This window comes from Trachemys scripta, chromosome 4 (assembly GCF_013100865.1).
Source record: "Trachemys scripta elegans isolate TJP31775 chromosome 4, CAS_Tse_1.0, whole genome shotgun sequence".
NCBI lineage: Eukaryota > Metazoa > Chordata > Testudines > Emydidae > Trachemys > Trachemys scripta.
The window spans coordinates 71,871,823-71,896,189 of NC_048301.1; the positions used below are offsets into that span (position 1 = coordinate 71,871,823).

General features: G+C 48.3%; 1 protein-coding gene and 1 non-coding gene across 8 annotated transcripts in view; both read left to right on the top strand.

Annotated features, from left to right (window-relative positions):
• The window catches only part of CKAP5 (cytoskeleton associated protein 5), a 100,018-nt gene that overhangs the window by 71,204 nt on the left and 4,447 nt on the right, over positions 1–24,367 (top strand). For all 7 annotated transcript variants that reach the window (XM_034769520.1, XM_034769521.1, XM_034769522.1 and 4 more), the window contains 10 exons: positions 5,804–5,976; positions 7,177–7,350; positions 7,992–8,112; positions 8,897–9,076; positions 13,118–13,305; positions 20,437–20,512; positions 21,000–21,188; positions 21,267–21,404; positions 21,933–22,016; positions 22,115–22,274. In XM_034769520.1, coding sequence (XP_034625411.1) covers positions 5,804–5,976; positions 7,177–7,350; positions 7,992–8,112; positions 8,897–9,076; positions 13,118–13,305; positions 20,437–20,512; positions 21,000–21,188; positions 21,267–21,404; positions 21,933–22,016; positions 22,115–22,274 — 1,483 coding nt within the window. The remainder of the gene's footprint in view (positions 1–5,803; positions 5,977–7,176; positions 7,351–7,991; positions 8,113–8,896; positions 9,077–13,117; positions 13,306–20,436; positions 20,513–20,999; positions 21,189–21,266; positions 21,405–21,932; positions 22,017–22,114; positions 22,275–24,367) is intronic.
• Positions 8,168–8,278, top strand: LOC117877516. The gene has a single exon (XR_004645740.1). It is a non-coding gene; the product is annotated as a small nucleolar RNA SNORD67 (small nucleolar RNA).

Genomic DNA, 24,367 nt, shown 5'->3' on the forward strand with positions numbered 1-24,367 from the left:
TGTAAACACCTCGCGCATTATTGTGCAGTTTATGCTGAACCAGAACCTGGAAAACCAGGCGAGGAGGAGGCTGCGACTGCAGCACGGCGATGAGAGTGATGAGGACGTGGACATGGACACAGAATTCTCTCAAACTGCGGGCCCCGGCGCTTTGGAAATCATGCTGTTAATGGGGCGGGTTATAGCCGTGGAACGCTGATTCTGGGCCCGGGAAACAAGCACAGACTGGTGGGACCGCATAGTGTTGCAGGTGTGGGACAATTCCCAGTGGCTGTGAAACTTCTGCATGCGTAAAGGCACTTTCATGGAACTTTGTGACTTGCTTTCCTCTGCCCTGAAGCGCCAGAATACCAAGATGAGAGCAGCCCTCACAGTTGAGAAGCGAGTGGCGATAGTCCTGTGGAAGCTTGCAACGCCAGACAGCTACCGGTCAGTCGGGAATCAATTTGGAGTGGGCAAATCTACTGTGAGGGCTGCTGTGATGCAAGTAGCCAAAGCAATCACTGAGCTGCTGCTACCAAAGGGAGTGACTCTGGGAAATGTGCAGGTCATAGTGGATGGCTTTGCTGCAATGGGATTCCCTAATTGTGGTGGGGCGATAGATGGAACCCATATCCCTATCTTGGCACCGGAGCACCAGGGCAGCCAGTACATAAACCGCAAGGGGTACTTTTCAATGGTGCTGCAAGCACTTGTGCATCACAAGGGATGTTTCACCAACATCAACGTGGGATGTCCGGGAAGGGTTCATGACGCTCTCGTCTTCAGGAACGCTACTCTGTTTAAACAGCTGCAGTAAGGGATTTACTATTCCCTGTTTTTCACATGACCAAGTTCTGCTGAACTCTTTCTGGAAGAGCATGATATACCACCAGAAAATAACCGTTGGGGATGTTGAAATGCCTATAGTTATCGTTGGGAACCCAGCCTACCCCTTAATGCCATGGCTCATGAAGCCATACACAGGCAGCCTGGACAGTAGTCAGGAGCTGTTCAGCTACAGGCTGAGCAAGTGCAGAATGGTGGTAGAATGTGCATTTGGACGTTTAAAGGGTCGCTGGCGCACGTTACTGACTTGCTCAAACCTCAGCCAAACCAATATTCCCATTTGTTATTGCTGCTTGCTGTGTGCTCCACAATCTCTGAGAAAGTAAGGGGGAGACCTTTATGGCGGGGTGGAAGGCTGAGGCAAATCGCCTGGCCGCTGATTACACGCAGCCAGACACTAGGGAGATTAGACGAGCACACCAGGAAGCGCTGCGCATCAGAGAAGCTTTGAAAACCAGTTTCATGATTGGCCAGGCTACGGTGTGAAAGTCTGTTTTTCTCCTTGATGAAAACCCACCCCCTTGATTGACTCGTTCTTTGTAAGCAAACCACCCTCCCCCTTCGATCACAGCTTGCTTGCAAAGGAAATAAAGTCACTATCGTTTAAAAATCATGTATTCTTTATTAATTGATTTTAAAAAAAGGGAGAGAATTGACAAGGTAGCCCGGGTGGGGTTTGGGAGGAGGATAGGAGGGAAGGAAAAGGCCACTAAAAAAGTTCAATATAATGACAGCCTTTTGGTTGGGCTGTCCACTGGGGTGGAGTGGGAGGGTGCACGGAGCCCTCCCCCCTGCGTTCTTACACGTCTGGGTGAGGAGGCTATGGAACATGGTGAGGGGGGAGGGAGGTTATACAGCAGCTACAGCGGCACTCTGTTATCCTGCTGCTGTTCCTGAAGCTCCACCAGACGCCGGAGCATGTCAGTTCGATCACGCAGCAGCCCCAGTGTTGCATCCCGCCACCTCTCATCTTTAGCGTCTCTCGACTCCTCACGTTCATCCCTCATGGCCTCATGTTCACTGGCAGCTTTCCTGTACTGGGATAGGGTGACCTTCCACTCATTCAGATGAGCTCTTTCATTGCGTGTCGATTCCATGATTTCAGAGAACATTTCGTCTCGCGTCTTTTTTTCCACCACCTTATCTGAGAGAGCCTTCGGGACGGAGGAGGGAGGCTTGAAAAATTTGCAGCTACAGGGGGGAGGGAAAAAAGGGAGAGAAGTATTTAAAAAGATACAATTTACAGAACAATGCTTATACTCTTTCATGGTGAACGACACTATTCACATTACATAGCACATGTGATTTCAGTACAAGGTCGCATTTTGCATCTTAATATTGAGTGCCTGCGGCTTTGGTGTTAGAGATCACAGACGCAGGTCCGGGCAACAGAATTCGGCTTGCATGCGGCCATGGTAAGCCATTGTCTTTCGGCTTCTGCAGCCTTAAGAAAAGCAGCGCACTCCTTTCCCACATACCAAGCAAAGCCCGTTGAGTGCTGCGGTTTTCCTGTTAACGTGCAGCAGCAGAAACCAAACTAACCCCCCTCCCCCATCCAATTCTCTGTGATGATCACTTTACCCCTCCCCCCACTGCGTGGCTGGTATCAGGGAAGATCCCTGCTAGCCAAACACGAAAAGCTCAGCGCCAATTCTTTCTCTTCCTCCCCCGTCCTGCCCCCGCTTGGCTAACTGCAGGGAAGGATTTCTTTTCAGCCACAGGCAAACAGCCCAGTAGGAACGGCCACCTCTGTCCCCTTAATTAAATTCCCGTATTTCAACCAGGTTACCATGAGCGCTATCACTCTCCTGTGGATAACACAGTGAGATAAAGAACAGATCTTGCTTGAATGCCAGCAAACACCGGGACCATACGCTGCCAGGCTTTGTCATGCAATGATACCAGATTACTTGCTACTAGCATGGCGTGGTCAAGTGTCCTACCATGGAGGACGGAATAAGGCAGCACTGCCCGGAAACCTTCTGCAAAGGCTTTTGGAGTACCTCCAGGAGAGCTTCATGGAGATGTCCCTGGAGGATTTCCGCTCCATCCCCAGACACGTTAACAGACTTTTCCAGTAGCTGTACTGGCCGCGAATGCATCCCAAGTCCTCAGGGCAAATTAATCATTAAAAAAAAGCTTGCTTTTAAACCATGTTTTATATTTACAAAGGTAAACTCACCTGAGGTCCCTTCCATGGGGTCACGGTCTGAGATAATGCCTTAGGAGGGTACTTTAGTCAGGCTGAGAAAAAGATCTTGGCTGTTGGGGAGAACGGAGTGCTGTGTGCTCTCTGCAAGGTAGTCGTCATCCTCCTCATCATCATCTTCCCCGTCCGCAGAATCCTCAGGCATGGCTGAGATTATCCCCTCCTCAGAATCCATGGTCAGTGGTGGGGTAGTGGTGGCGGTCCCCCCTAGAATTGCATGCAGCTCAGCATAGAAGCGGCATGTCTGCGGCTCTGCCCCGGACCTTCCATTTGTTTCTTTGGTTTTCTGGTAGGCTTGTCTGAGCTCCTTAACTTTCACGCGGCACTGTAGTGAGTCCCTATTGTAGCCTCTCTATCATACCCTTGGAGATTTTTTCAAATGTTTTGGCATTTCGTCTTTTAGAACAAAGTTCTGCTAGCACGGAATCCTCTCCCCGTGTAGCAATCAGATCCAGTACCTCCCGTACGGTACATGCTGGTGCTCTTTTTCGATTCTCGGACTGCATGGTTACCTGTGCTGATGAGCTCTGCGTGGTCACCTGTGCTCTCCATGCTGGGCAAACAGGAAATTAAATTTAAAAGTTCGCGGGGCTTTTCCGGTCTACCTGGCCAGTGCATCCGAGTTCAGATTGCTGTCCAGAGCGGTCACAATGGTGCACTGTGGGACAGTTCCCGGAGGCCAATACCGTCGAATTGTGGCCACACTAACCCTAATTCGAAATGGCAATACCGATTTCAGTGCTACTCCCCTCGTCAGGAAGGAGTGCAGAAATAGATTTTAAGAGCCCTTTATTTCGAAGTAAATGGCTTCGTTGTGTGGACGGGTGCAAGGTTAATTCGATTTAACGCTGCTAAATTCGAACTAAACTCCTAGTGTAGACCAGGCCTTAACCTACTTCGCAGAAAGTACACCACATTTGCTAAATTTTACAACCCCTTCATTTTTATGTGCACGATGCCATCTAATGCTATACTTTCATTTACCTTTCATTAAATTCAGTTCACACTAATCTCCCACTTAACTGCTGTCATTCCCCATGGCAAGAAGACCCCGGTGCCCCATTACTGATGCAATTTATGCTATGCAGTGATGAAATGAGACATAGTGTATCTCTCAAGGTCCAGATGCATCTCTTCCTTCTGATCACACACGGGTCAGAGAGGGGCTTCCATACACACTCAAAGGGTCACAGCCCTTCAGATCACCTCCTGTCAGTCGCAGCTCTTCCAAGTTGCTCCAACTGATTCTTCCACTGTTCAGTGCATTTACACAGTGAATGCAGCTGGAGGGCATGCAGATAATTCCGAGTGACTAGTGACTATTTCCAGCTTGGTGGGAGGGGAGGTGTGGAGTTAGTTGCCTGGGCACGCACCTTAGCTCTTCACTTCCTGGCTTTCACAAATTCAGGCTTTGCTGAACTTGATGTTCTCGAAGAGCATGAAATACCACCAGGCAACTTTGACTTTGCATAAAGTTTTGTTGTCAGCAAGTTAAGGGTTTCCCTACTCTGTGTAACTAAAAAGGTTTGTGGTTTGGCAGTGAGACCTCTCCCTATGCATTATACTCGTCTAATTGGCTTGCCCTCCCAGCTGGTATTTATAGAGTGGTTAAAACATGGAGTTTGTGTACATGTCTGTGTCTGCACTGCTTAGTTGTGAAATACAGCATTCCTAAGAGTGTGTGCAAGTGTTTGGAGGTCCTACATGAAGAAAGTTATGAGGTGGGAACCAAGGCTGCTGCTACCTTGTCCCTCCCTTCCCTCCCCCCCCCCCCAGGGAAATAGAAGTTATTGGAATGAATTTATTTTGCTACAGTCACTTATCCCTGGTAATTTTGCTCCCTATGTGAAGCAGTCCCACCTAAGTTCTTATTTTTCTTCCTCTTGCTTATCCATTAGTGTTTTGGACTACTCACTAGAATGAGCAGTTAGTGTAACTATGCAGAAGCAACACTTAATCTTTCAGTCACCTGTTCTTTCTCAAAAGTTCTGTTCTCAGAATACCAAGGTTTAGCAGAAAGAACTGAAGTAGCTGGACCTCCCAACCTCTTATAATCAGCTTTGCATGGTCAGTGCCCCAAGATGGCTGCTTGTGCAATCCCAAAAGGCCCTGAATTTCTAGAAGGGTCCCAAAGCTCAGTGGGATGGAGAGCACATCTGACAAGTGTGAATATGCAGAGCCAACATTCAATCAGATTATAGTTCCCAGTAAGTTCCTGAATCCTTTTAGTAAGTTTATGAACTTACCTCTTCTCACTAGAGGATATGGGAGCCCAGCTCCTTTAATGTAGCTTCAGCTTGGATCATTCACACTTGATACCTTGGAGAGGTTGCAGTGAAGAGGTTAAGAAGGCACCTCTCTTCTTTATAGGAAGGTGTCAGCACTGCCTGTACTTCTGCCTGGGGTCTTGAATGTGCTTTTATTATTCTCCACCTTGTATTGCAGGGGTACCCTTTGCTAAAACTTAATACTCTTACTTGTATACCATAACTACTAGCTGTAATTTCTCAACCATGAAGACCTTAGAATCTGGAGGACACTTCAAATAGATTCTAACCATTCCAAGGTTAGTCATATTCAGGGCCTTAAGTTGATGGTCTGGTTGCTTCTCCAGAGGAAGGAGGCTAAATGTTGACCTCTCCTTTTATCTCCTAGCACTATGCAGTAACTTCAGATGAGTAGGATTGTGTATATCATAGGTGACAGCTGCAATTCCTAAAACATGTGCAGAGTTTGCAGACTGAACTGAAGTTGTCTTTCTCACAGCTTTCTGAGAAAGACATGAGCATGCTGGAGGAGAGAATAAAGCGGGCTGCTAAGAGACCTGCTGCTGCTCCAGCAAGGCAGGCAGAAGAGAAACCTCAGCGTGCTCCGAGCACGAATGCTAATGCTAGCGTGCTGAGGAAGGGACCGGCTGAGGACATGTCTTCCAAACTCAAGTATGTAATGAAATAGTTATGGTTTTCTATGGCTTCTGCAGTGTATGTGCTAAGAACATGTTCTGCAGCGTTACCTTAGTTCTTGTAGCCATTGTCTTTGCATGTTGTGAAAACTGTCTGGGCAAATACTGTAAAACAAAGTGTTTGTTTGAATCTCTCTTCATTGTTTTGTCTTGTCTGTCTGTCTCTTGAATCCTTTCTAAATGGTCTTGTGCCTTCTTTCACTGCTTCTCCATGGACAGAATTATGTATCGCACTTATAGGATGTAAGTACTGTCCACTAACCTCTTGGTAGCAGGGCTCTTGTATCTTTCTAACTTCTGCCTTAATCATTCCCTCTGAGTGCCTGACTTTTTATGCTGGCCAGTTCTAGGTATTTGTAAATAACTTAGACTAAAATTACAAGAATAGAGGGCTTCTACCAAGAGCAACTACAACCCAAACTGCTAGCAGACATGGCAATTCCATGCTGGGCAGCTTCTGGAAATATTAGGAGAACTCATTCCCATGTGTTGCATTAAACTTGGTATTGATTGGAATCCATTCTTAATTTGATAGGGCCAGTGTACAGAGGCCAGCTAGATGAGCATTTTGAATCTTAGAGCTTGGGGCTACATACCCATACTACAAACAAAGCTTAGTAACTGTACCTTGCACCACATGTCAATGTATTTTAGATCATTCTGATTTTTGGAGAAAAGGCCCCTGGTGAAACTTATGTAATAGAGATTAGATTCCCTTTAAGTGGAACATTCTAACATGCAAGTGTCTCGGGATCCTCGGGGAGTCCTGGATGCTGACTGGCTTGTCAGGTTACCTTCTCTTAGCTGTGGTAAAGAAGACCTGAGCTTCAATAAGATGTCCCATCAATGCCATCTTTGGTGCTGGATCTCAGTCATAGGCAGAGCAATGCATGCCTGTCACAAATTCACTGTGGTTTATAGTGGGCTGTAGGGAAAACCAGCAGCTTCTCAGGTGAACTATGAAAGCAAGTAATTGGCAGCTACTCTCCTGGCTTGCGTAAGCCTTTACTGCTAACAGCTGGGGGAACTGTAAAGGGTTCAATTAGAGGACTGAATAAAATGAGATCTGCAAAATAACGATCTTGATATGAGAGCTTAGGACTACCACTGGATGCTAGTGTTACCATGCTGGCTTAGGAGTGTATAGACATAAACACCTTTCTTCTGGTTTCCATAGCCAAGCCCGCAACACGAGTGGCCATTCTGAGATAACACATATAGTTCCACGGGAATTCCAGCTGGATCTAGATGAAATTGAGAATGACAATGGCACAGTTCGATGTGAGATGCCAGCACTTGTACAGCACAAACTAGATGACATCTTTGAGCCAGTCCTCATCCCGGAACCCAAGTGAGTTTAAAGCCACTGCTTAGTTGAAAGCCAATTGAAACTGTCTAGAACAGAAGTGGGCAAACTACGGCTCGCGGGCCACATCTGGCCTGCGGGGTCCTCCTGCCCCGGGAGGCTTGTCCCTGGCCCCTCCTCCGCAGCCTCAGCACGCTGTGGCACCGGCACAATGCTCTGAGCGGCCAGGCAGCGCAGCTGCAGAGCCCAGCCTGACCCAGTGCTCTGTGCTGCGCGTGGCGTGGCCCAGCTCCAGCTGGGCAGTGCAGCTGTAGTGCCGCCAGCCACCAGTGCACCAAGCAGCGCAGTTGGATAGAGGGCAGGGGAGTTTGGGGGGGCGTGGTCAGGTGCCCATGATCTTGCTACACAGAGGAAAAGGAAGCCTGGTCTCATGGTTAACGTATGGTCTGAGTGAGATTAGGTTATACTCAGTTCTGTCCCAGGTGGCTATGTGATTAAGACACATCACTTAACTTCTCTTTTCCATCCTCTGTAAATGAGAATGAAACTCTCCTCACAGGAATGTCTGTGAGGCTGGATCCCGCTTTAAGTATCTTTGAGATCTGACTGGAAGGCACCAGTGAAGTGCAGGTTGGAACTATTTTTCCATGGAGAATCATAAGACCTTTCCCTTCCCAACTGTCTAGGATCCGTGCTGTGTCCCCACACTTCGATGACATGCACAGTAATACAGCTTCCACCATCAACTTTGTCATCTCCCAGGTAGCCAGTGGTGACATAAATACTAGTATCCAGGCTCTGGCACAGGTAAGTGGAACTTTTAGTTGGCAGGCTACACTGCATTGAGCTAAGGCCAGTAGTCTGCGAGAGTGATGAGTTGCACACTGGTGGTGTTGCCATGTCAGGTGATGTGGTCACCACTCAGAATCTCCCTGATGACAAAGTCAAGTGCACAGGGGCCATCTGACTCGCTAATTCCATAACAGTTTTCCATCAGACAGAATGTAGGACGTGTTCTGTAGGTGGGAACTTGTACTAGATCATCCATATAGATTCCAGCTCTAAGCTGGTGATGGCTGTCCATGATGGTGAGGTGGTGGTGGTGTCTTAAGACTCTTCCTATTTCAACTTTGCTTTTACCCTGATATACGTTCAGGTTACTGGATGACTCACCTCCATGTTGTGCCGGCGAGGGTTAGTTTTTGATGAAACTGCCTTGCATATCCCAAGTGTAGGAGTTGCATGCCCTGACTCATAACCCTTGAACCATTCTGTTAGGGAGCGCCATGCCCAGAAAACTACACAAGACCAATAATTACAAAATCCATAATATAAGCTCTTGCTCACTCAAAATTCTGCACAGTTCCATGAGTATAGGATACAAGTCATAGCTAAGCAAGGGATCACTAATGCCACTGAATGTACTGGGATTAGTTGTAGAAGTGCAAAGTTACTAATTTTTAGATGAAGTTTTAGAAAGCAGATGTCTTGACTAATGGAATAGTAAGTGGGGGGGAACCTAAGTTAAACATTGTTCCTGTACTGTTTGCAGAGGATCAACTTTAATGTGTCTGGGGTGTTTTGCTCTTAGATTGATGAGGTCCTCAGACAGGAGGACAAAGCAGAAGCCATGTCTGGCCACATTGATCAATTCCTAATAGCTACATTCATGCAGCTCCGACTGATCTACAACACACACATGGCAGATGAGAAACTGGACAAGGATGAGATAGTCAAGCTCTACAGCTGCATCATCGGGAACATGATCTCGGTAAGGCAGTGAGGAAAGGGAACAAGCCTTGTGCAAGTGGATGGGTGGAGATGAGACTATGTCCTGCACTGGCCTTGCCATCTAGTGAATCTTGTTTAAGAAGGCTTCTTTCTAGCTATTCTCTAAAATGGCTCATTTGGAGCTAGTCTAGCAACAGCCCTGTGCAGGAAATCAAATTGGGTACAAAGTACATGAGGCATAGGGGGAGTGAGTGCTTCATGTCTGTCTCCAGCCAATGCTCAAATTAGCTGCAAGCATCCTGGGACAATAGGGGTTAAGGAATCTTATTCCAAAGAGGAATATAGTTAGACACCCCCTCTGGATGGTTGGTGTGATGTATAGATTGAGCTTGGTGTCTAGTACTGTACAGAACATATGTACACTCATTGTTTTATGAAACTTGCTGATAAATGGTAGCCCATTTCAAACATTATTTATACACGAGATGTTGAGTGAATGGTGACCGTTCTGCCACAAACACCGCGGCTGAAAGGTTAGTGATTGCTACAGTTTGGGTTGTTTGTCTTCAATTGCTGAAAGTTTCTAGACTTGGTTTCTGTCAGAGGATAACTTTTTTTTTAAACTTTCTAATATGGCACAGTTATCTGAAATGAGGCAGTGGCAAGGGGGAAATACTTTCCCTGTTGCAACAGCTTGTGACCATACTGAATAACTCTAGTGCTGAATTTGAGCAGGGATGAGGCCTTGTCTAAAGGAAGTACCATTGACTACTGAAAATGGCTTGTATTATCCCTAGTCAAGGGATTGGGAAATGTATTTTTGTTCTAGCATTTTTAAGGCCAGAAATGACCATTATGATTTAATGTGACTTCCTGCATAACACACTGTAGAATTTGTACATCAAGCCCAATAACTTGTGGCTGAACTAGAGCATGAGGTATGGTACAGTCTGGATGTTAGTCTTCCAAACATCCTAAATGAAAGAAGGCTGAGTTGTATAGGTCTGCCTGACTTCAGTGTATGGTGGAGAAGGCATAGATTGTGTTACCTTAATTCAGAGCCCTTGTGCATATGCATTATGATCACTAGTTTTTTGTTTTCCCCCATCCAACACCCACCTCGTCCAATGCACAGGATGGGTGGTGCTCACTTAATGATATGCTATTATTTTTTGCCCTTGTTCATTGTGCATCCCCATGCCTTCTTTAGTGCTCACTGTTCAAATTTTGTTCTTCAGACAGAATTATTTATTTCTTTTGGGCATTTCTGTGGTGCTCATCACATAGTGTGAGTGCTTCTCAAATTATTAATTTATTTTTCACAACACTCCTGAGAGAAATTGGGGAGCGGGGAGAGTTGCTTATTATCCCAGTTTTACAGATGAGAAGCTGGGGCACGTAGGAATTTGAGATGTCTAGTCCTGATGTTTGAGTGTATGTAGCATTGTACAGTACTTCATATAGTCAAAGCACAGCTCCATTTAATGCAATTGTGAGTGTGCGGCGGTTCTGCAAATTAGACCCCAAGATCTGAAGTCAAGCACCCAAAAAATGGGGAACACACAATTAGTGACCGCCTGTGAAAAGTCTGGTTTAAGTGACTTGCTTAGTATCACATAGGAACTCTATGGCAGAGGTGGGGACAAAATTCAGTTTTCCAAGCAGCATTCAACTGCCTTAATCAGGAGACCATCCTTTTTCTTCCTGCAATCCTCTGCTTCATTTACTACACATTTTTGCAACAAATGAAGCAGGGGTCCTATAGACCAGTGGTTTCTCAACGACCGGTCCATGAACCAGCGCCAGTCCCTGACAGTTTAGGAAGGCAGCAAGTCAGTCCCTGGTATCAAAAAGGTTGAGAAATTGTGCTATAGACAACAGTCTCCTTCACCACACAACCCTGATTCATTCCCACAGCAGGCCCATCCTGTGGAGGAAAATGTATTTTGATCATAATGCATATGCACAAGGGGGCTGAACTAAGGTTTCAGAGGCATCCTTAACTCTGGCATCTCCTAACTTGTAATTAGAGCTGGGCAAATAATGGACATTTTTGGGTTTGTTGGCAATTCTGAAAAATCAAATAAAGGTTTTCAGTTTGGGGTTGAATTGAAACCTCCCTCTCTCATATAGATATAGATATATATCTTTCAGCCAATCAGAGTCAAAACTAAATTTAAAAACAATTTCATTTCAGCCTGAAACCATATTTGTTTAGCTATTCAGTCATTTTTGACAAAAGAACAGGAAAACTAGATTCACAAAAGGGCCGTAGGAAGAGGTGGCAGTGATGCCTTCCTTTATAAGCTTTTGCCCAATGGTTAGGACACTCACTAGGGATTTGGGAGACTTGGGTTCAGTTCCCCCTGTTTTTGCCTGATGTGGAGATGAGATTTGAACTTGGGTCTCACATGTGGGAGAGTGCCCTAGCTGCTGGGATACGCTGATGTGGGTCTTAACATGGGACAGCTTCAAGAGGAGAGATTGTTTATAAATAGAGTAATTGGAGCAGGGACTTGAACCTGGGTTTCCTCATCATAGGTTAGTGCCCGGTCTACTGGGCTGTGGAATCATTCTCTCACTTTACCTGGCCCAGTGACTACCCATTATCATCATAAATATGAATGACAATGGTAGAGGAATGGTGAGACTTAAAAAAGATTTTAGGTTCTATCCAGGCTCTGGAGGGGGAGTATGCTTTGGTGGGCACAGGCTCTTCTGCCCCAACTACTCTTTCAGTCCTGTCTCTTTCCCCACCTTCGGCTTATTGTCTGAGCTCCATTCTCCTCACCTAGACACCTCTCAGCCTCCACTTCTTCAAGCTAATGGGCTCCCAGGCCCTGTCTCTTCTTGCCCAGCCAGTCCCCCTGCAAGTCTTGTCCCTTCTGTGTTCAAATCAGACAGGCAGGTTCCTTCTCTATGCTGCCTGGGCACTAGCTGGGGGGTCCTGGACAGTCTCCCTGCTCTGTTTAGAGACCTGGACCCAGCATGACCTACAGTAGCCCAGAATAACTTGGCCAGATTCTGGTGGATTTTCACAGGATTCTCCCTGCCAAATTTCATCCCCCGTCCCAAAGCATGGGGATGCTCAAGCTTTTCAAAGGATAGGTCAACAGAATATTTTAACATGGGCAGAACAACTTATTTTATCCCTAGCTTTGTTCTTGGAAAGGGCTGAACCATTTTGACTGAAAATAAAAATAAAAAAACAAAACAAACAAACAAAAAAAACTAACTTGAGGCAGATAGCTGGTATGGAAAACTTCAGCCAAAACAGGTTAAAATTTGGCAGAGGTGCAACTGAAAACAAGGGCTTATAGCGGGAAGTATTGGGAAACCTTAAGTGTTGGTACCAGGCCCACCTATGACTTTTTTTTCTAGATTCTCTGGCATGCACGGTAATGCTTCATGTGTATCTAAGGTTGAAGGAAAAATAGCGTATTTCAGTATCTGAAAAATAATGTAATAACATAGTATCTTAATGCATACACCTAAAGAGAAACAATTAAAATGCAGTTCTATCTTAGCTGGTGCTGTCTGTCCATTTCTTGCATTGCCACCAACAATAAAGGTCTACAAGTCAAATTAGCTCCTCAGGGTCCAGTGCAACTTCATTTTTTTCCCCACGGGTTTGCACAGGTAATAAAGTTGTTTTATTTTAACCATTCTTGACACAAATGAAGCAGTAGAAACTTGCTTCTCCCTCTGAGCTTGGTTGGCTCAGGAGGGCCAAGAGTAGGAAATATAGTGAAGCTCCATTTTAGTCCTTGAAATCAGTAGCTCTGACCAATACACACATGGGGAGTAGATCTTTTGGGGGTAAGAAACCATTTTTACATATTATGTTTTCAAAATAAAACCAACTAACTTTTACATGTACAGCCTTAACTTCGGTATTTCCTGCCTTTGAATGCTTGACTCTATAACCTTAATGTTCTTCCCATACATTTTAATAGACTATATAAACACTTTGTGAAAGAGGTGCATTTTTAAAGAGGGAGTTGCAAGTAGAATCCCAGATGAGTCCCTAAACTAAATGGTGCATGCTGAAGAAATTTCTAATCCTGGCTTTGATTGGCAGCTATTCCAGATGGAGAGCCTGGCTCGGGAGGCCTCCACAGGAGTGCTGAAAGACTTAATGCATGGCCTCATTACATTAATGCTGGATTCACGGGTTGAAGACCTCGAGGAAGGGCAGCAGGTCATCCGATCAGTCAACCTTTTGGTGGTGAAGGTTCTGGAGAAGTCTGACCAGACCAACATATTGAGGTAAGTTAGTCTTTGCTAGAATCAGAGAAGAGACAAGTTCTCTTCCTCTAAAACAGTCCTATACCACATATGAAATACCATGTCCCTGTTCGTGTATGTGATTTCAGAGAACATGGCTCTCCAGTCTGCTTTTACCATATGTTAGTCACTGTCTCATTGAGTCCTCTTGCAAGACAATGGCCTGTCAACTAAAGTGGTGAGCAAAGCTGGCTGTAGAATAGTTCACCTGGCTACTGAAAAAACAAGCATATCAGGACAGTAATTTTAGTTCTTCTTCGAGTGCTTGCTCATATCCATTCCATTAGGTGTGTGCGCGCCGCGTGCACGATCGTCGGAAGATTTTCTACCCTAGCAACACCGGCGGGTCGGCTGTGGAGCCCCCTAGAGTGGCGCCTTCATGGCGCTGAATATATACCCCAGCCGACCCGGCGCCCCCTCAGTTCCTTCTTACCACCCCTGACGGTCGTTGGAACTGTGGAGCGCGGCATAGCTGTCCTCCACTCTCCCTAGCTTTGTTTGTTGTTCATAGTTGTAGTTATAGTTATAGTTATAGTGTTTGTAGTTAAATAGTTAATAGTTTCAAAGTTGTTTTAGTTGTTATAATAGTCCAGGGGACTAAGGGGGTCGTCTCCCCCTTTCTCCCCCGGCCGCGGGCCCGGGCTCATGCCCAAAGCTCCCGGCTTCAAGCAGTGCGCCTCCTGCGCTAAACCTATGCCCACGAGCGACCCGCACGACTCCTGTCTGAAGTGCCTGGGAGAGTCCCATCAAACAGATAAGTGCAAGATCTGTAAGGCCTTCAGACCAAGGACCAAGAAGGAGCGGGACTTTCGGCTCCGGCAACTCCTGATGGAGGCGGCACTTAGTCCGGACGCTCCATCTACAAGTCAGGCCCCGGCATCTAGCACCTCGGTGCGCAGTGCCCCGGCGGCATCGGCTATGACGACCACGCGAGTGGCGTCGGACAAGCCTCCCCGGCACCGGACCTCGTCGGCACCGCAAGCACAGCAAGTGCCTCGGCGCCGGTCATTATCCCCGGGGCATAAAAAAGCCCATAAGACGGGGACCTCCGCGCCGAAGACGCCGGCTCCCCCAGTGCCGGGGGTAGAGCCGCGTCCGCCGGTGGAGCACCGGAAACAGGTGCCTCCAGCACCGTCGACTCCGGCGCCGAGGCCGTTGAGTCCGGTGCAGATAGCGTCTCCACCGAGGCCGGCGGTGATACAGTGCCTCCCGTCGACTCCAGAGACCTTCACGGTGGCGAGAGACTTAATAGCTCTCACGGAGCCGACACCACCTCAACCACCGGCACCGACGGCACCGTTGACTCGCCCGGTCCAGTCGAGAGGGAAACCTGCACTGATGCGCCCTCCATCGCAAGGGCTGGAACCTCGGCACCGATCCAGGTCCCGAAGCAGGTCCCCACGCCGCTCGCAGTCCCGGCACCGAATATCGCCTCGGCACCGGTTGTACTCGCGGCCAAGATCTTCTTCGCGGCACCGCTCTACGTCTCGGCACCGCTATGATCGTCGGCACCGATCAACGTCGAGACGTAGTTCTCGGCACCACTACGGTCGACGCTCGACGTCGAGAGGCCGCTCCCGGCACCGGGCATACTCCAGGTCCTCGTCGAGGTCCAGATCTGACTCCCGGCACCGACGAGGTCATTGGCACCGGTCGCGGTCCCGGCACCGATCGCCGGCACCGCGTAGAGATAGATCATCTCCGGACCGGCACCGTGCGGCACCGCAGCCCACGGGAATCGTCTCGACGCTCTCGGCACCGCCGTGGCCATCGAGATCGGTGTCCCACTCCTCGGAGGACCTCTCGAGATCGGCATATCCCCCTCAAGGGCAAGCCGAGGAACAGGACTTGGGCCATTGGCGGGAGATGACAGAGGACCATTCTCATGGCCCATCTCACTGGTCGTTCTGGACCCCGTGGGCGTACCATCAGGAGCAAGGGGCTCCAATACCCTCGACCTCTCGCTCGGGTCACTCCGTTAGAAGGGCCCCGGAGTCCACCATCTCTCGGCCTCCGCCAGGGGACATGGAGGCTTCCGTGTCCGCACCGCCTGACGCCCTGGACCCAGGCGCAGGTGATGCTCCGGCCCAGGAACAGGGAGACCAGGACCAGCCCTTGGATCCTGTTCCACCGGAGGCATCTTCCTCTTCTTCGCCGGACGAGGCAGTGGCGGGCACATCGTGCACGGGCCCACCTCCAATAGATCTTCGGGCTCACCAGGATCTTCTGCGCAGGATGGCCCGTAATATGGACCTGCAGGCGGAGGAGGTAGTGGAGGTGCACGACCCAATAGTGAATATCCTCGGAGCGGATGCCCCATCGAGGGTAGCGTTACCCCTGATCCGCACGATACAAACCAATGCGGATACGATATGGCAAACTCCTGCCTCTATCCCACCCACAGCGAGAGGGGTGGAACGGAAATACTTTGTCCCGTCGAAGGACTACGGGTACTTGTATACCCACCCCCAACCGTGTTCACTGGTGGTGGCATCAGTGAACGCACGAGAGCGCCACGGCCAGCAGGCTGCAGCGCCTAAATCAAAAGAGGCTAAACGGCTCGATTTGTTTGGCCGTAAGATTTACTCAGCCGGAGGGCTGCAACTTAGAGCGGCGAACCAACAGGCACTACTGAGCCGCTACAATTTTAACTCCTGGAACTCCATGGGGAAGTTTAAGGAGTTGATTCCCCAAGAGTCCAGGGAAGAGTTTGGAGCCATGGTAGAGGAGGGTAAGAAGGTGGCTCGGACCTCCTTGCAAGCCTCCTTGGACATAGCAGACTCGGCTGCGAGGACCATGGCTTCGGGTATCGCTATGCGGAGGATCTCCTGGCTTCAAGTTTCGGGTTTGCCTCCGGAGCTGCAGCAAACCCTACAAGATCTGCCCTTTGAGGGACATGGTTTGTTCTCAGACAAGACGGACTCTCGCCTGCAGAGCCTCAAGGACTCGAGAACAATCATGCGCTCCCTGAGGATGCATGTTGTGGGCCCTCAGCGCAGACCATTTAGGCCGCAGCCTCAGCGCTTCTACCCCCCCCCCCGCCTCGTCAGAGACAAGACTCGGCCCGGAGGCGAGGGCGAGGTGGTAGGAGAAGGTGGACCGGCCCTCAACCCGGCCAGAACCAGGGGCCACCTAGACCACCTTCAGGCCCCAGACAAAACTTTTGAAGGTGCGGTCGAGGACGGCGCACCAGTCATCCCCCAGGATCCAGCCCCCTCCTTTCGGGATCGTCTCTCCCACTTCCACCGTGCTTGGTCCCTTATAACTTCGGACCGTTGGGTCCTCCGCACGGTGGAAAGGGGATACACTATCCAGTTTTCTTCTATCCCCCCCTCCCACTCCCCTTCCCCGTCCCTCTTCAGGGACCCTTCTCACGAGCAACTTCTTATACAGGAGGTTTCTACGCTCCTGGCCATGGGGGCCATAGAGGAGGTTCCGATAGAGTTAAGGGGCAGGGGATTTTATTCCCGTTACTTCCTGATCCCCAAGTCCAAAGGAGGTCTGCGGCCCATCTTGGACTTGCGCGGACTCAACAAATTCGTAGTAAAGTTGAAGTTCCGCATGGTCTCTTTGGGGGCCATTATCCCTTCCCTCGATCCTGGAGACTGGTTCGCCGCCCTCGACATGAAAGACGCATACTTTCACATCTCAATTTACCCACCTCACAGACGCTTCCTGCGATTCGTGGTAGACACGGGGCACTACCAATTTGCAGTCCTTCCCTTCGGCCTATCCTCGGCCCCAAGAGTGTTCACGAAATGTATGGCTGTCGTGGCAGCGTACCTTCGTCGGCAAGGGATACAGGTGTTCCCGTACCTAGACGACTGGCTGGTGCGCGGTCGCACCAAGGAGCAAGTTCAAGCTCACGTCCACAGAATAGTGCACACATTCAACGAGTTGGGCATCCTACTCAACAAGGACAAATCCACTCTAGAACCTACCCAGAGAATAGAATTCATCGGCGCAGTTCTAGACTCCAGGCGTGCACAAGCCATCCTGCCAGACAATCGCTTTGGCACCATCACGAACCTCATTCAAGGGCTCAAGGCCTTCCCAACTACCACGGTGAGGTCGTGCCTTACCCTGCTGGGTCACATGGCTTCCTGCACGTATGTAACCAGGCATGCCAGACTTCGGCTTCGCCCACTTCAAACCTGGGTGTCATAAATATACCGTCCACATCGGGATAGCCTGAACATGGTGGTCATGGTCCCAAACTCGGTCCTGGCCTCCCTCACCTGGTGGCTAGATCACAATGTGGTCTGCGAGGGGATGCCAGTTCACGCCCCACAACCCTCTCTGCACCTGGTCACAGACGCGTCATCTCTGGGTTGGGGCGCCCATCTCAACGAACACCATACCCAAGGCCTGTGGACTGCACCCCAGTTAGCCCTGCACATCAATGTTCGGGAACTGATGGCGGTGCGCCTGGCGTGCCAGGCATTCCTCAATCTCCTACGTGGCCGTTGTGTGTTAGTTCTCATCGACAACACCACGGCCATGTTTTACATCAACAAGCAAGGAGGAGCACGTTCGTCAATTCTATGCCAAGAGGCCATTCGTCTGTGGGACTTCTGCATCGCCCACTCAATTCATCTCACGGCATCGTTCCTCCCTGGAGTCCAGAACACTCTAGCGGACCGACTCAGCAGGTCCTTCCAGACGCACGAGTGGTCTATCCGTCCGGACATCATACATTCCATCTTCCAGAAGTGGGGGTTTCCCCAGATAGACCTGTTCGCATCTCGAGACAACAGGAAGTGCCACGTGTTCTGCTCCCTACAAGGTCGAGCTCCGGGCTCCCTCTCGGATGCGTTTCTCCTTCCCTGGAAAGACCACCTGTTTTATGCCTTCCCTCCGTTTCCTCTGGTCCACAAGGTACTGCTCAAATTGCGCAGAGACCAGGCACAGGTAATTCTGATCGCTCCAGCGTGGCCGAGACAACATTGGTACACCACACTGTTGGAACTCTCGGTTCAGACACCGATCCCGCTTCCATTATGTCCGGATCTCATATCTCAGGACCACGGTCGGCTGCGTCACCCCGACCTGCAATCACTCCACCTCACAGCGTGGCTGCTCCATGGTTCACCCAGGCAGAGCAGCAGTGCTCGCACTCTGTCCAACAGATTCTGCTGAGCAGTAGGAAGCCCTCAACACGAACCACATACTTGGCCAAGTGGAAGCGGTTCTCCTGTTGGTGCGAACAACGAGCCACGTCCCCGTTGCAGGCACCCATTCCTCTCATATTGGAATATCTCCTCTCCCTAAAACAGCAAGGGTTGGCGATATCTTCAATCAGAGTTCACCTGGCTGCTATATCAGCCTTTCACCCCGGGGGAACTCGCGTCCTCGGTATTCTCTAACCCGATGGTCGTTAGATTCCTCAAGGGCTTAGACCGGACGTACCCACAACAGCGTCAGCCCGTCCCGACGTGGGACCTTAATCTGGTTCTCTCCAAACTCACAGGTCCTCCATTCGAACCACTAGCCACCTGTTCACTTTTGTACCTGTCCTGGAAGACAGCCTTCCTCGTAGCCATCACCTCAGCAAGGCGAGTTTCTGAACTCAGGGCACTTACATCCGAGCCCCCTTATACAGTTTTCCATAAGGATAAAGTGCAGCTTCGTCCACATCCTGCCTTTCTCCCTAAGGTGGTTTCGCCATTTCATATCAACCAGGACATATTTCTCCCGGTCTTTTATCCCAAACCACACGCCACTCGCCAGGATCAACGTTTGCATTCCCTGGACGTAAGAAGGGCCCTGGCCTTCTATATTGACCGCACAAAGCACTTTAGAAAGACGACGCAACTCTTCGTTGCAGTGGCCGACCGAATGAAAGGCTCACCGGTCTCCTCACAACGCCTATCCTCCTGGATCACGTCTTGCATCCGGACTTGCTATGACCTGGCAGGCGTCTCAGCACCGCACCTTACCGCTCACTCCACGAGGGCCCAAGCCTCCTCGACTGCTTTCCTGGCACATGTTCCGATACAGGACATTTGTAGAGCGGCGGTTTGGTCATCAGTCCACACGTTTACAGCTCACTATGCACTAGTGCAGCAGTCCAGGGACGATGCTGCATTCGGGTCAGCGGTTTTGCACACAGCAATGTCTCACTCCGACCCCACCACCTAAGTTGGGCTTGGGAGTCACCTAATGGAATGGATATGAGCAAGCACTCGAAGAAGAAAAGACGGTTACTCACCGTTGTAACTGTTGTTCTTCGAGATGTGTTGCTCATATCCATTCCAAACCCGCCCCCCGTCCCCACTGTCGGAGTAGCCGGCAAGAAGGAACTGAGGGGGCGCCGGGTCGGCTGGGGTATATATTCAGCGCCATGAAGGCGCCACTCTAGGGGGCTCCACAGCCGACCCGCCGGTGTTGCTAGGGTAGAAAATCTTCCGACGATCGTGCACGCGGCGCGCACACACCTAATGGAATGGATATGAGCAACACATCTCGAAGAACAACAGTTACAACGGTGAGTAACCGTCTTTTTCTGGCCCTGAATCTAAGGAAATGTCTACATAGTAGCTGGGAGCGTGCTTCCCAGTGCAGGTAGCCATGCTAAAAATAGCAGTGTGGCTTCAGCTGCTCAGACTAGCCACCTGAATACAAACCTGCCTGACTCCCTTGGGTACGTACTTAGGTGGCTGGCTTGAGTTGCCACCTGTACTGCTACAGCCATGCTGCTGTTTGTGCACGCTAGCTCAAGCAGAGCCTGTGAGTGTGTCTCTCTGCTTGCTGGGAAGCATGCTCTCAGCTGCTGTGTAGTTGTATCTAAAGGGGCACAGTTATAACTAAATCACTGTCCAATCTATATCATTGGGGTGAAGTTTTACAGTGAACCATTCTACAGCCTAAACTTGTAGTCTGTGTCGTTGGACTGTCAGTTGAACAGTTTTGACATGGTGTGTTCTGCAGAAATTCAGCTCTCCATTTTTATGGAGCTGATAGTAAGATATTGGAGACAGGGAGGAGGTGCAGAGCATTGTGTGAAAGCTGAACTAGTTGTGATCTGTAGTCCCTGGTGTGATGTTCAGTAGGGCGGTGTTATTACAATCCCTTTATAGCATTTGCCCATCTAATGCTATTTGTTCTCTCCAGTGCCCTGCTTGTTCTGCTCCAAGACAGTCTGCTAGCAACAGCCAGCTCTCCCAAGTTCTCGGAGCTTGTCATGAAGGTGAGCCTATAATGGGGGTTGTGTATTCACTTGGTCCTTCTCTGAAGTGTCTGTTCCTAATCCAGACTTGTTGGTTCAAACAGAAACAAGGTACTTTAAGACCAAGTTGGTGAACACAACTTTAAATACTACTCTAGCGCCTAGTCTAGATCACGTTAAGATAAAACTTGCCCCATCTATGCTAAGGTTCTAAAACATGCTAGTTAAAATATTGATGTGTTAAACACCCCTTATCCTAGGTTAGACATACCCTTAGTGAGAGTAGAAGCATCCAGCAAGCCCACAGCAGTGTGTGAAGCTCCGTGGTAGTGTACATACAATAATAACTCTGTCAATCTCCTGCTACTGGTAACGGAATCAACAGCAGCACTTACTCTTCTGGGCATCTAGCTCCAGATACTGATACCCTGGATACAGCAAAACTTGCAGCCGGAATTCCCCTCTGACTTGAGCAGTTGGTTCTTCATGAACTTTTCTTTCTCTCCAGTGTCTGTGGAGAATGGTGCGGCTTCTTCCTGAAACCATCAATAGCATCAACCTGGACCGAATCCTGCTGGACATACACATTTTCATGAAGGTGTTTCCTAAGGAGAAGCTGAAGCAGTGTAAAAGTGAATTCCCCATAAGGACACTTAAGACTCTGCTTCACACTCTGTGCAAGCTGAAAGGGCCCAAGGTTAGAGCAGAAACCAGCTATGTGCTTTAATTTAAGATGCTCAAGCGGTCTTTAAAGTTTTTATTATGTCTTTCTTAGATCTTGGACCATTTAACAATGATAGAAAACAAGAATGAATCTGAGCTGGAGGCTCACCTGTGTCGAGTAATGAAACACTCCATGGATCAAATTGGAAGCAAGACTGATAAAGAGACAGAAAAGGGGGCATCTCGCATAGTAAGTAACATGAAGTTAACAGTGGAGGTAGAGGTGGCAAATTAACTCTGTTCCAAGAAACAAGTTCCTAACTAGCTCTAGTCAGATGTGAAGTTAGGTTGCCCACTGGAACATGTGATGTGTGTCTGAAATTGGTCCTTCTAATGCTGTGCCTCTGAGATGCATTAAGGCTCAATAGTACCCATCTTGCTTGCTGAACATGAGCTCTGATAATGGCTGGTCCACTAAACTTTAACTGTGGCCAGAACAGGCTTTAAATGCACGTCTCCCAAGAGGAGACTTCTAGTCTGATGTGTCATCCTCTGTACCTGACATCCGTATAAACCCCAGTCTTGTAAAAGACAGTTCTTTTGACCCAGCTAGCCTGTGCTGTCTTGGGTGTGTCTGTCTGTCTGTCCCTGAAGCTCCACAGCAGCTGGTAGATCCTTGGCACTTGAGTGTATTATAAATTATTTAGCTAAGTATCTCTAATTTTTTGGGGATACTACTTTAAACAATCTTGTTCAGGAGTCTCAATTTCTTTCTTAGGATGAAAAGTCTTCAAAAGCCAAAGTAAATGATTTTTTAGCAGAGATATTTAAGAAGATTGGCTCCAAGGAGAACACTAAAGAGGTGAGTGCATTTTTACCGTAGGAAGAAGGGGAAGATTATACCACCTCATGTGCCTACTGCAGTTTGGGTAACACATGGAAACTTTCCTCCTTCCCCAGGGTCTGGCAGAGCTGTATGAATACAAAAAGAAGTATTCTGATGCAGACATTGAGCCCTTCCTGAAAAACTCATCTCAGTTTTTCCAGAGCTACGTAGAACGAGGCCTCCGGCACATTGAGATGGAAAAGGAGGGCAAAGGACGCATTCCTTCATCTACAGGTACAGCGCTTCTTGGCAACACAAGTGAATTGGCCTGGGGACTTGGCATGCTGAATCTAGCTATAATGTGGCAACTGTAGCTGCTCCCATTAAGTGCCACTATGTTTGAGAGCCTTATGGGCTTCCAAAGTGACCCCCTTATTCTCTGAGCACTCGTTCGTGGCACATTCATGAAGTCACTATGGCACCTGTTGCAAAGACCACTCATGCTTTGCCACTCACAGGGAAGGTGCTGTGGTTACCTTACCGAACTAGGTGGGAAGAGATAGAGGTAAAGATCTGAAGGGACTTCAGTGCACATCATTCTGGTCATTGTTAGAGAAGTCCCCCTCTAAAAGAAAATTCAAAAACTTTTACTCTGTCTAATGGAGTACAGTGCTCTGGAGTCCTATGTTGAAGGCCTGGCAAGCAAGCGATTCTTGTTGCAGTAACTTAGTGTGAAGTTCTCCTTATCCTAAGCTAGGCTTCCTTGGTGAAGCATACTATCAGGACATCACAGTGGCAGCTGCAAAATTCTCTCTTCTTTTAGGGCCGCTAAAATAGTTGTCATAGGATCTTTGCATGAAACTGTCAGACTGAAGCAAGGCATAAACTTCGTAGATTTCACATCAACACAGCAGACATAAGATATAGCTTTTTCTTCTAATTTCCCCAATCTTGGCTAGGAATAGCCTGGCAACCCTTAGGAGCAGTCTATATCAGGTAAGCTGTTAAGTCACCCTGTAAATGTCCCAGGAAGCCAGGGGATAGTCACAGTTCTCCATTCAAAGCTTGGTCACCACAGAGGCCTGCTTAATGGGCTATCTTGTTTACTAGATCCTTGCTCCCATAAATTCTGAATTTCAGATGTCTCAACTTGCTCAGTGAAGTGTTTCAGTAGAACAGAACTCGGAAATTTGTCCATAAGCACACTCCAGTAATTAAGAAAATGCAGTATAATAAAACTACAGATCCCATTAGGAAATCATTAAACATAGCAGTAGAATAGCTTCTTATAGTAAGGGGCACATACTACGCTTGACCTTCTGCTCCTAGAAGATCCCACACTGTGCCCATTGTGTTCTTTCCCCTTAACTCCCTCTTCCCCCAAGTAATTTGTCACAAGCTTTGGCAGAAGGAGTGACTGAGTCTCTCAGAACCTCCTAAATGCTGCTGGTAATGCAGAACTAACTTCTGTCCCCACCTTGAAAAATATGCACAGTCAAAAGATGATGTGCTAGCTATCACCTCAGCAATGTAGCCTTCCAAACTGCATTCATCGTATTGCTTTGCTTCATTTAAAAGCTGAAAGGAATACTTCAGGACTCAGTGTTTCCTGTGGGTAGAGAGCATATATGTACCTAAACTCCCTCAACTTTAAAGATCCAAGGCAACTTTGTGCCTCAGTTTCTCTTCTTAGTTTCTCCATTCCATGAAGAGAGAGAGCTCTTTTCATTAATTTGATAAAGTCTGTCTGATATGTGGAGGCTAGAGGGAAAGGGAATCTTTGGAAGCTCTTTCACCACTCTCAATTACATGAAAAGGAATTGGGAGAAGCAGTGCCCTTAAGCTTCCTGCACAAGAATACTGGGTGGGTTTAGGTCAATTGAGGAATACCTCAGTCCTCTGTCACGTATCAGAGGGGTACTGTGTTAGTCTGGATCTGTAAAAAGCAACAGTCCTGTGGCACCTTTAAGACTAACAGATGTATTGGAGCATAAGCTTTCGTGGGTGAATGCCCACTTTGTGTATTGGAGCTTATGCTCCAATACATCTGTTAGTCTTAAAGGTGCCACAGGACTCTCAGTCCTCTGTTCCTCTAACTTGACTTGCTGCACTGAAGAGCAAAGGATAAACATCAAAGCCTTTCCCTCATGTAATGTCAATTTACCATTTGGTTTTAATGGCTACTCTTGACCCACAATAGCCTCTTCAGCTGTTCCAATTAATGGCCAGAGCATGTTGCCTTTTGGAGCTGCTTTGCTGCTCACTTATGGTGGCTTGACTTTTTTCAAAAAATGGGCTAATCATTGTCAACTCTCAAACCCATTGCCCTATCAGTAAATATAATTATGATTAATGGGATTTCCAAGAGCACAATGTGGGTTGATGTA